The sequence below is a fragment of the Grammomys surdaster genome, unplaced genomic scaffold, assembly GCF_004785775.1.
Source record: "Grammomys surdaster isolate TR1022 unplaced genomic scaffold, NIH_TR_1.0 125947, whole genome shotgun sequence".
NCBI classification, from domain to species: Eukaryota; Metazoa; Chordata; class Mammalia; order Rodentia; family Muridae; genus Grammomys; species Grammomys surdaster.
In genome coordinates, this window is record NW_021620769.1 from 1692023 (window position 1) to 1704465 (window position 12443).

General features: G+C 45.8%; 1 protein-coding gene across 3 annotated transcripts in view; it reads right to left on the minus strand.

Annotated features, from left to right (window-relative positions):
• Smad1 (SMAD family member 1) overlaps positions 1 to 12443 on the minus strand; it is a 62202-nt gene that overhangs the window by 23969 nt on the left and 25790 nt on the right. For 2 of the 3 annotated variants that reach the window (XM_028753413.1, XM_028753415.1), the window contains exon 2: positions 11055 to 11632. In XM_028753413.1, coding sequence (XP_028609246.1) covers positions 11055 to 11454 — 400 coding nt within the window. In that variant the 5' untranslated portion in view covers positions 11455 to 11632. Of the gene's footprint in view, positions 1 to 11054; positions 11633 to 11717; positions 11741 to 12443 lie in introns of those variants that run through there. The other variant, XM_028753414.1, reaches the window with a different exon arrangement.

The window sequence follows — 12443 nt, forward strand, 5'->3', positions numbered from 1 at the left end:
AAACCTGGCAAGTCTTCAGCTGTGCTCTGACCCTCCAAATGTTCTCCAAAAGGCAGCTGGTTTCTGCTTTAACACACAAAGAGCTCTGATGAGGAGGTTGCCAGTCCCTTTGCCTGTGTTTGTCCACGAAGACAGAACGACAATCAAGCTGCCTGAATGCTTCCTCTGCAAAGCTGGAGGAGGTACCTGGTTAAGTGTCCTCGACAGGATGACCACCTCAAGACTCTGAGCAAATCACCTAACTTCTTGGTGTTTCATACTCTGGCTTTCCTCAGACAACGCTGCCCTAAATTCTGTTTGTCTTCTGCTATGACTTTGTGTACACCTAATTGTAGCTCTGCAGTGTGCAAAGCTCAGTCCAGGTGAGATCTCAGGACATCTCACTGGGGTTATCTAAGAGCAGAGAGGTGGCACAGTCAACCTTACTGTAACAACTCTTACCAAAAGGGCAACTTGCCTCAGCAGCAGCTTAAGACAGATGTCCCTGATAAGAGAGTACTGGGTGACCTTGTGAGCAGAAACCATTCGTCTAAAGGGGTAGGGGTGGGGGAAGACGGCTTTCAAGTTAATAGTATGTTTGTTTATAAAATTAAATCCCTTACCTCAAGATATGCCTCGGAAACCAAAGAAATGGTTCTCTGAATCTTAACCAAGGTTAAATTTTAACAGCAATAAACAACAGCTAAAAACCCTTTATCTTTTTGTTTGCTCACTGGTGGTGAGCTGAGGGTAGGCAGGGTTTGAAATATTAGATAAGGTCTCCTAAGCTGTGGGTATAAAAGTCAAGTGGAGGGCACGGCTCCACCACGGGGTGTCTCCATGCTGATTCTTACAACTATACTCCACGATTCTCCAGGGAAGCAGGCTCAGCCTAGCTGAGTAACTCATTCTGGATCTAGCAACTGAAGAAAGAGGGGCCGAGGCTTGAGTGAAAAGATTGTTCACAACGACAAGGCTTTACTACTTAGTCCTACAAAACTGAGGAGATTGTGAAAGTCATGGGGTGCGTGTGGTGTGTGTGCATGCTTGCATGCACGTGTATATGTATGTGTGTACTGTGAGTATGTGTGCTGTGTGTGGTGTGTATGTGCATGACAGTATGAGAGAAAGAGACGATGGTGGTGTGTGTATATAAGAGAGAGAGAGGGAAAGAGAGAGAGAGACAGAGAGAGACAGAGAGAGAGAGACACTAGGTTTTCTTCCTCAATTGTTTCTCTACTTTATTTCTTAAGACAGGCTCTTTCACAAAAGCTTGAGTTCAGTGTTTTGGCTAGACTGGCTGGGCCACCGAGCCCCCATGACTGACTGCCTGTCTCTTTACCTCAGAACTGGGATTACAGCCATGTGCTACTGTACCAGGTTTGTTCTGTGTGTGCTGAGGACCAAACTCTTGTTTGCGCAGCTAACACCTGACTAAGCCTTCTTCCCACACCCATGCTTAGGTTGTTGTTTTGAGAATCATATTTTCAACAGACTGTTTTACCTAAGGAGGACACTGTAGTGTTTACATTGTAGGAATGCAGCAATTACTCTGAAGAGGTATATAGTATATTCATAGAAGGGGAAAATACAAATGAAACTTGAACACAGGTAGAGAAATGAATTGTATTCAATATCAATATCCACCTTTTTTAAAAATAAAAACCAAACATTCAGATTACTTTAAAAATAGCCTAAATATAACTCAGCTTCCTGGGAAATGGGAGCCAGTGATTTCAAGTCCACCACAAATGATTCCTGGAAAATGTGTTTCTGTGAGACCGGGCCACACATGCTGGCTATGACTGGGGGCCTTGACTGAGGTTCCTGCTCTGACCTATCTTTGGGGGAAGCTCTCCCTCCTCACCTGGCTTCTGTGTCTCTGTCTCCTTGTCTCTCAGACACCCTCCCTGCCCACACCAGCAGGAACGCTTCCTCCCTGTGCCCCATGGTAGCTGTACAGGCCTTACTATGGTTATTTACCATGTTTTATTTCTCACCTGACTTCCTCATCTGGTAGAGTGTCATGCCCTTGAGGGTGGGACTGTTGTTCCTTCTTTTGTATTGCCTAGAGTCTGACATATAAAAAAGTCCTTAATGTGTTTTCAATTAATACACTTGAAGAGTATTATTACAACTCCTGCCTTGTTAAGTATAGTATAGTATATAGTATATAGTATATAGTATATAGTAGTATATAGTATATAGTAGTATATAGTATATAGTAGTATATAGTATATAGTGTAGCGTAGTGTAGTATAGTATAGTACAGTGTAGTCTTTCCTAAAGCATGCTCCTCATATCTTTGCTCAACAGCAGACTGTGAACATTATCCCAGACATACTAAACCAGAACCTGGACATTTGGGTGAACTCAGTCTGGGTCACTGGGTTGGGTACAGGGCACAAGCCTTTTGTTCCATGTCTCTAGCTATGGAAACCAAACCTCAAGTATCTCACTTGTGTCAAATACCTAGCAATGACTCCTTGCATTTCTAAGACTCCATACAGTAGTAGCTCTGAGTCTTAGGTAGAATACAGACTCAAACTAGTATGCTATGGGAATGGCCAGCTTGGCCTTAGACTACTCCCAACAAAGCAGTGTCCAGGGGCCAGAGAGATGACGTCACAAGTAAAGGCGCTCGTTGCTAAGCCTGAGGATCTGTTTGGTTCTTGGAATCCATATAGTAGAAGGGAAGGAACTGACTCCTGCAAGCTGCAGTCAGCCTCACACACAATGGTGTGTGCTTCTCCCCACACAGACAAACAGATGTAAAGCAAACAAAAAACCCAAAACAAAACTGTGTTCAGTTACTTTGGTCAAGCTGCACAGTGGCCTAGAAAACACACTGGCTCTCACTCAAGATGGCCCAGGGTCCCCAGTGCATGAACTTACAGAGTACAAGCTCTTGCCGGGATTCCCACGCAGGTGTCCCCACCAGCAGGTGTCCCCATCAGCAAGATGGTTACAGCAGCCTCCCACCACCAACTGCCCTTCGGCCTCTCCTCTTTGCCCAGTTTCCTTTCCTTTGCTAAACATTTATTTGCTTCACTTCCAAAGAGGGAAGGTGTGAGGTTGTAAGAGAGTACAGAACAGAAGTCTTCTAAGGTATGAATAACTTCAGAGTGTAAGCTAAAATTATCACACCAGGAATTAAAAACAAAAACTACTGTAGGCACTGCACCAGAGAGAGAGAGAAATACTGCCTTAGCTTTAGATTCCAAACTGAGGGGTTTGCGTAGCTCTTCATTTGACAGGAAACAGATTTCTAAAACCCTCCTTCCTTTCAATAGAAGAGCTGGAACACCAGCATTTCCCTGCCATACATCACTTATATACGCTGATGCCTCTACCAAAGACTAACTGACCAAAGTCACTCTTGCCTAACGAAGAAGAAACCGAAGAGCTGCAGCACTGGCTTAGCACTTAACAGTATATTTCAGCCTTAGAAAGACTGGAGCTTGGCTCCCAACACCCACGTCTGGCGGCTCATACAGAAGGGATCCTATGTGTCTGGCTTCCAAGGACATCTGACCTACACTCACGTGCACATCAGGAAATGAAAACTGATGAGAATACACACTCACGTGCACATCAGGAAATGAAAACTGATGAGAATACATCTTAAGATAAAAGTAGAAATGGAGATGCAGGGAGACTGAGTAATTTACCTAAGATGTTAGCTTACCTATGGTTATAAAGCTAACGTCTAGTGGAATCAGGGTTCAAGCTGGACCACCTTGGTCTTAAGGAAGTTTCAGAGCAGCTGACTCAGCTACCTAATAATTCAGTGATATGTTCACAATGATCTCCAAGCTTCTTTAACTAACAATTGTAGTTCAATTAATTGTGTTCAACTTATTCTGAGTTCTGAATACATTCTGTGAAGCAAGACTCTGGTTTTCTAAGGATCATCACTGATGGATAGGAAATAAATGTAAACAGAACTTCCTAAACACACAGGACACGGGCTCCGATGCTCTCAACTGTCCACTCTCAGCTCAGCCCACAGGCAGGCTACCATGTGTAGCTTAGAACACACGCTCTAACACATACTTCTGGGTGTCTGGCTCCTCTGTTAAAGAGAAAGCCAACTGCTTCCTGGTTCATGGGAAGCAGTCCCAGGCACTGCTAAGTGGTAGGGATTTGAACTTGGATCCTAGCTCTCCAGTTTCAAGTTATATGGTACTCAGACTCTACATCTCAGCAGCCCTTGGCACCTGCTTCTTAGGTCAGAAGTGAGCGAGAATGCATGTGTGGTGGAAAACGAGGAACCCAGCACAAACAGTGGCTGCCATGATTCATAGTCACTATCCTAATGTAATGACTACCACTAGTTTTCTGGAACTAATTGCTTCATGAAGACTTGCTCCCGTTACAGGTTTCATTTTATTCTACAGGAGGTATGGAGGGAGAGAGTGACCTTCCTCATCTTGTAGACTACATCATTTTCAAGAATGCACTAGTACGGAGGTCTCTTTACCCCCTGTGACAAATGGACCATCGCAACCCTCAGCTTCCCCCACAGGTCTGTAAGGGGCTCGGGGACAAACTGCCCAAAGTGAATGGAACCCTAACCCCATTATCCCACCATGTTCTCACAACATTACTGAAGGAAACCGGTATCTTCTTCACACAGCCTTTTCTGTCCTGAATTCTAAAAAAGCCCACACTACCCATCCACCATGATGCTACTTGTGCGGTTTCAGAATTTCTGACCTATCACAACCGATAGCTTACAGTCTGGTTCTGTTTTAAGGACTTTCTCATCAACTGGCAGCACAGTCTCTCCGTCCTGAGGTGGAAGGAGGAAGCTGACTCTTGAGTCGTCACCCTCTGACCTCTGCATGGATTCAGCGCCATGTGCTGACCCTGCGCTCCTCACAGAGTAAGGAGAGAAACCTTTACATGCTCCTTATGCTTGGTCATGGCTCTGTTGGCAAAGTGCTTGGCTTGCAAGCACGAAGACCGTTATTCCAACCCCAGAATTCATGTAATTCCGGGCACAATGAATGACTCATACTTACAATCCCCGGGGTTCCCAAACTGGGTAGGCAGAGACAGAAGGAGCCCCGAAACTCTCAGGCCAAGACAGTCAAGCCCGATAATCAGCAACGTTGGCAAGAGGCTCTGCTGCAAAGAAGTGGACTATGTTCCTGAGAATGACACCCAAGACTGGCTGACCTCCAAATGCACACATACACTTAAAAAAAAAATCCTTGAAACAATGAACATACATGGACGTCTCTGCACTGCACCACAGGCCAGTGTTAGCAAGAACAGCGTACAGGTGTGTCTCGATTGAGGAAGTCAGTGCTATTCTGAGGTTTATGAGTTATGCTCAGCCTCCATCCACACCTGTCATTCAATTTAGCATATGCTACTATAATTACATGCCAGTCTTTTCTGGTGGGCACAGTTCCTGTGTACGCCTGTGTTTATTATAAATGTAAGGAGGAGGGGAAATTTAGATGCACTGGGACACAGCGCATGGTTCCCTGTTTTAATTTCTATTGTTAGTATAGTTCATTTATCTCCAATCTTCAAAATCTTTGTTATGAACACATCTTGGTATCTGACTTACAACCTCGAAACCTTCAAATACAGTCAATACTTGCTCCCTACCCAGCAAGCGCATTTGTTGCCTAGCTGCAGAGAGATTTAATGATGGGGTCACATCTGAATAAATCCTGAGTCAAAATACTCGAAGATGGAAATGGACTCTTGCCTAATCTACCTACCCCTAAAGCTCACTTCACCTGTGCAGCACCCTGGGGTTTCAATAGCTGGTGTGTGACAGGAACTGCTGCCCACCACTGCCCCCACCATCGCCAGCAGTGGGGCTGCACACCTGAGCCCAGGAAAGAGTGAAAGTCAGAGGCTCCATTGTGACCACGTGGAAGACAGTTCTGCACCATCCCACAGGCTTCCTGGCTGTCTGAGGGCAGAACACTAGGGAGACTGAGTTGTGAGACCAACTGATACTTCTCCACAGAACAGGTTTTCAGTTGAGATCATTACAGATTCATATGCAGCTTTATGTCACCATCAGAGTCTGACATCGAGTATTTTTAAATCTAGAAAAACTCCAGCATCCTCAGGACCCACGCAGCTTGCCTCTTTCCTCGGTATCTGCCTGCCCTGTCCTATGCCTGCTGGGCAATAATGAATCTTTCTTCAGTTCTATAATGTTTAAAACATTTTCTTCCAGGATGAATGGGGCGGCTGGAGTTGAAGCCCATATTCAGCCAACAGGTAAAGGAGAGTTTCAGTGTATTTCAATTTTAAGCAGCCAGCAGCCACAAGGCTGCCAACTAAGCTGAGATTTCCATTTTCATTGTTAGTGGAAATTTCAAACTTTATTTGTTTAGGGGATGGTGTCTTATGAGACAAAGTCTTGCCATGTGGCCCCAAACAATCTTTTTCCTCAGCTCCTTGAGTGCTGGGATTATAGGTGAAATACATGGATGTAACTGGCATACTTGATAAAAATCTCAGAATTTTAAAACCTGGGTTTGATAAGGGCTTCCATAATGAAGTTCAAAGTGCAAAAATAATTTTTAGGAACATGAGGAAAAAGAGAGAGAGAGGGAGAGAGACAGAAAGGGGGGCCAGTGGACAGGAAACCCCCAGTAAGGCACTTTGGGAGCAGTGGACAGCAGCCGAGTGGTCCTCTCAATACCACAATTAGGTGGTTACTCAGCCTTGGTCAGCATTTACTTTGGGAGAAGAAAAAGAGAAGCAATATTTAATCCAACCACTAATAAGCAGCCTCTACTCTGAAGGCTAGTAAAAGTCCAAGCAAACAGTCGGACTGCTCCGTCAGCAGCTGGGCCAGAGTACCAGGAGCTGTGAGAACTGTTTCCTGCAAGTGTCTACACGTGTGCAGGGAGAGACTCCAAAGGCCTTCTTGAGAGCCATGTGTTTCAACGGTGGCCAGAGTAGACCTTTCCACCAAAGGAAGGGTCTCCGGGGCTTCGGTGAGCACAAGAGGCAACATTTCCCCAGAGCGCTGGGATGTGTAACATAGTACATGGCACAGGATGAGGAAAACTGTAACTACTTAAATTGATGACATTATTTTGGGACAAAGAAATAGAAAGTGATGATACTCAAGAGAACAATGACAAAATCTGCCTGAGCATTTCTTTGAAATGAAATCAATCATTTCTCTCATTAAACTTGACTATCTGAAGGAAAGATCTAGAAAGAGCAAGTATCAGAACAAGAAAAGCCCCAAATGCTCAATGACTTAAAGGCCAACTCACTAGCACCTTATGAATGGGAGAACCTAAAAGGGCAGTGGGGCCTGGCCAGCCTGAACACCTAACCATCGGTTCAGCAATCTTAGCATGAATATCAATCATGAGTGCCAGCAAGGTGCAGTTGTCATGTGATCACACACAAGCACTCTAAGAGGACACACCACCACTTCACAGCATGAAAAATAAAAGGAAAGCCCTGGTCTATTTAAATCAAATACATCTCTGCCTTACCCTCAGTGGGTTTCCAGAAGTGCCCTGCGAGTGACTGACAACCTTCTTGGCTGAAGAAGAGAAAGGACATCAAACCAAGAGTCATATTTGGCCAGCCTTCCACCTCCTCATCAAACCTTTATGTTAGAGCAAGTTACTAAGTAACTAAGACTTGTGCCAGGAATGGTTTCCCTTTTTATCTTACACCAGAAAGGAAATGACTGAACAGAGGAAGATGGTTTTCAAAGGCTGCAGACAAATGGAAAACCCACCTCTAGAAAGACAGATGTCCATATGGATAAATTAGTCACAGCATTTTCAGTGATGACAATGATCAGTGTCACTGTGGTAGTTGAGACAGAGACACCAGCACAGTGCCCGCCCAACACTTTCTTTACTCACGGAGATCAGCTGAACAGTACTGGCTGTTAAGTTTATTATGAAGAAGCTCGGGATGCTATGGGAAAGGCATAATCTCTCTGGGGTACAAAAATGGCGTGATCAAAGAAGAGTCCCACCTAAACAGACCTCTGCAAGATTAGACTTGAAAGAGAAAGAGAAGTGAGCTGGCCCTGGAGGGAGGGAGGAAGAAGGAGTTAGGGACAGACGGAAAGACAGCAAGAGCACAAGCAAGCACACAGCCATGGAGAAAATGGGAAAGGAAGTGGGAAAGGAGGCAGGAAATCGATCTAGTAAAGAGTGACAGTGAAAGCTGGCCTTCCGATCACCGCCACTTCTTAATGGATTTCAGCTGCAGGGGCTACGCAGCTGACGTAAGCAGTTTACGTATGAGGTGGGGGCTGCAGCAATGCCGCGGAGTGAGAGTGGGGTGGTGGAGAGCATGCGTGCCCACAATACTCCTAACAATGCCTTAGGTGTGAGAGCACTTCCCGTCCCCAAACCCCTCTGCTTTCCGGATGTCTGACACCGTAAGTCGCTTGACTCGGAGGACTCCTTTTCATTATATACGCAGCATTAAAATTTTCCCTGTGGACCATGTCAGCCGAAACACAAGTTCCCAGAATCTACTTTGTATATAATATTCACACGATACTTTTTACCCTCCGAGAATCCCATCTCCATTTTAGTTTCTGGCTAAAAGAAAACCATGTGTCTGTATATGAGATGTTCCTAAAAATAAACAAAAACAAAACCCCACATCCCATCTGGTCAGACCAAGAGTAAAGAATACCAAAGCTCATGAGAACCCGGCAAGGCTAGGGAAAGGGGCAAATGTCGTCGTAGCCCAGAACAACCTGTAACAGTGCAATTTTCAAAGGGCCCAATAAAAAGGCACCTGGAGGTAAAGCTAGAAGATACGTATGAAGTGTACAGCAAAAACTTAGAGTACCAGATAATATTATGTGATGGGTCTAATGTTATCAGTCCTTCTCAAATGAAATTCCAACATCCGAGAAGGCCCTGCATAGCGCTAGACAAGGTAATCCTAAAAACATACATTCTAGAATCATGCAGCATACTATGCATTGCACACAACCGTCAGTTCCAGGAAAATCTAATGTCATTATAGAATATTTTAAAATACACAAAATGATATGTGTTCCTCTCGATCCATGTGTTAGTGTAAAATACATGTGGAGATGAAGGTCGAGTTCAGGACGGTAGTTACCAACAGGAATGTGTGTACAGTCACACACGGTTTTAGTTCATATGCTCTCTGTCTTACACTAGGTGGTGGACACAGAAGTGGACACAGAAGTGTTTGCTAATTACTCCTAGTCCTTACTTTTCATGACTTAAATATTGCACAAAAATACAAAATGCCTTTAGAGAGAAACACATCATTGCATGACCACACAGTAGGTCTGCACTCACTGAAGTGACTCCTCTTTCCCTGGTGTCTGAAGTTCCAGTAAGAGAAGGAAATCACCTGGCCATCCCAGGAGCAGGAGCAGGGAGGGGAGCCTCATGATTTTGACACCATAAACCAGCATCTAAGTGAGCAATCTCAACCACATCCTCCTCCACGGACGACAGTGAAGCACTTGACCCGCTTGCCGGTTGATCCACCTGTGCAGTGCAGAGTCAAACTCAGGGGCAAAACTATATAAATTAAAAACGTAGAGGATTGTATCCATGGGGGACTGGCACAGAGCTCCCTACAGACCCTCAAGTCCCTTGTGTAATACAGCACAGGATCTGCGTGGAACCTGTGTCATCTGCCCTACATGTTAAATCACCCCTGAATCACTTCCAATGCCGATATGATATAAATGCCATGAAGACGGTCACTGGGCTGTTTAGAGAATAAGAGGGGCTTCTGTCCTTCTCTGTCTGCAATGGTTAGTCATGCAGAACTGCTCCAGGTTCCTGATCAAGAGAAATGAACAGCTGGACAGCACTCAGCCCAACCATCGGAAGAGCCCAATTTCCTGGTACCATGGGCTGATTTACTCCCAAGACTCTGGGAATGCAGCCCTCTGCTGTGTGGTCACAAAGCTGGTCTGGCCAGTGCAAGCCAGCCTATAAGAGGACTGCCGGCAACAAGAGCTCACAGGTCACCCTAAAGCAGCACCAGGCACAGGTATGGCCGTGATCTGTACATGGTGGCCATCCCTCTCATTAGAAGCCTATGGTGGAAGAGGAAGCCCTGCTGAGCCCTGGGCCCCAGAAGCAATGGAGTCCACTGACTTTTTCAGCCACTAAACTGAAAGAGAAAGTACCAGGAAGGGTCTGCAGCTGATTCTGTATATTGATTTGGAATCCACATATGGAGAGGGCAGACTACACAGCCTTTACCATACCCCAGTGCCATATATATAAAGCCAGAGATTCCCATAAAGCAAACAATATCAAATCCTTGCGCGGCAGAACAGTCCTGCAGGGGACATGCCGCAGCACACTGCCACATGGATGACAAAAGGTGTTGCCAGAAAACACGACTTGGCTCTAGTCATGGCTGCCCCATGCTGCTGTTCCTTGGGCTGCCCCCATGGTCCCCTCCCTTCAGAACACAGGGAAGAGCCTATGCTTCTGTTGTCTTCTTCTGGTGCACTGCACCGCTAAACTTGCTAGAGAGATAAACAGGACCAATGTGCAACATTCACAGCAAATTCAGACACAAAATCCAATTTTCAGAACCTGTTCCTAAGAAAGTCACTTAGAGAGAAGGGGGCAGTTAACATGCATGAAACACCCAGGGGCTGCTAAAATGTGGGCCTGGAGAGCACTCCTGGAGAGTGTTCAAGTGCTAAAGTCTTGTCCCCAAAGCCTCATGTGAAATATCCCAGTCACTGAAGGGTATGGTGGGGCTCGAGCTCCTTCCTCTTTAGACATGAGCTCTGCTCTGCCACCCACTCCACCCCAGGGTACTCCTGTGCTGCAGGTCAGAGAGTACAGGGCCGGCAGGACCAAGGACTGATACTTTCAAACTCGTGACCAAAGTGAGTCTTTTCTCTCTACACCGGAGGGAAGAATGTGAGCATTCCTGTGTTCTTTCTCTCTTGCACACGCATGTACAAATAAATACAGAATTTCTCCCAAATATTTTGGAATTACAATCCAAAAGCAGAAAGCAGCTTTTGTTTTGATCTCAGTGGGACTCACAGGGTAGGGCGCATGGGGCACACAGTCACTCACCGGGGCTCTCCACTCGCTTATAGTGGTAGGGGTTGATGCAGACCTCCTTCTGCTTGGAACCAAACGGGAACTCACAGCATTCCAGAGGCTTCAGTTCATGGTGGCTCTGGAGGTCAGGCCAGCGCCATACACGGCAATAAATGACGTGAGGCAGTCCCTTCCGGTGGGACACTTGCAACCTTCCATCCAGGGATCGAGGAATGGTGACGCAGTTACTCGGCTGCCCTGGGCAGCTCAGAGCCTTCTCTAATTCTTCCATGGCCCCTTTCTTCTTCTTCAGTTTCTTCACCAAAGCGTCCACAGCTTTCTCTGCCCATTTCTCTTCTTCGTCGCCCTGTTTCCACCCAAGGAGTCTCTTCACAGCTGGACTTGTGAATGAAAACAAGCTGGTGACATTCATAGTGACTGGTCTAGTTCTGCACACTCCTCAGACAGGTGAAGTGTGGCTCCGGGGTGGGGGGTGCAAAGCCAACAGAGATTTCAGTTTAATTACATAGATTCTCTTAGCTTCTTGGTCTGTGGTTCAGAAAGGTAGAAAATACTGTTCCTCCTGTTCCAGTGAGGGACCCAGTTAGCACCTGCAAAAGAAAAGACAAGAAGCTGGCTTTAAACTTACCTCTAACTGCATTACAATTAGCTAATTAATATGTGCCAGGTACTAACTAACTAAGTCTGTCTCTGTACAGGTAGTCCACACTTATCTTGTACAGTTCAGCTTCACAATTCGGTGACTTTATTAGAGAGATGCAACCCCATGCTGAGTTCATGAACATCTGTGTTCTATGACACCAGGAACTGGGCTACGTTCTCCTAAACTTCATATGTTAAAGGCATAGTGCCTACTGTGACCGACTGTACATGGGCTTGGAGCCTCTAAGGAACTCACTAGGGTTAAATTAGATTATAAGGGTGGGTGGGGCTTTGAGGCAGCAGGATTGGCAGTTTTACAAGAGGAAGGGAACAGACTATTCACAGCAGCACCCAAGCCCTGGACAAAGGTCATGTGAGTGTTTCGGGCACAGAGATACACTCAGGCAATTTGCATATCACCACCTCATAGGTAAATGAAAGCAACAAGCCTCAACAGACACCAAGCACAAAACTGCAAAGAATCAAACTCCAGCAACAGACAACCCTAGTAAGAGATTGGGAATTGATATGCAAGTGCTGACAGATACAGAAGTGTAAAACTGTGACCAAATTCATATGCAAAACCAACAGGTGACTGACACAGAAAAGTCATTTGGCGCATAAGCTGTGGGCAGAGGAACCCGCTCAGAGCCTACAGCATTTGCCTGGTATGCATGAGGGTCTGAGTTCCATTCTCAGCGCCCATGCTCTGAGTGGACTGTGGTTATCACCCCACTATGAGAGGGCACAGGTGGGTCT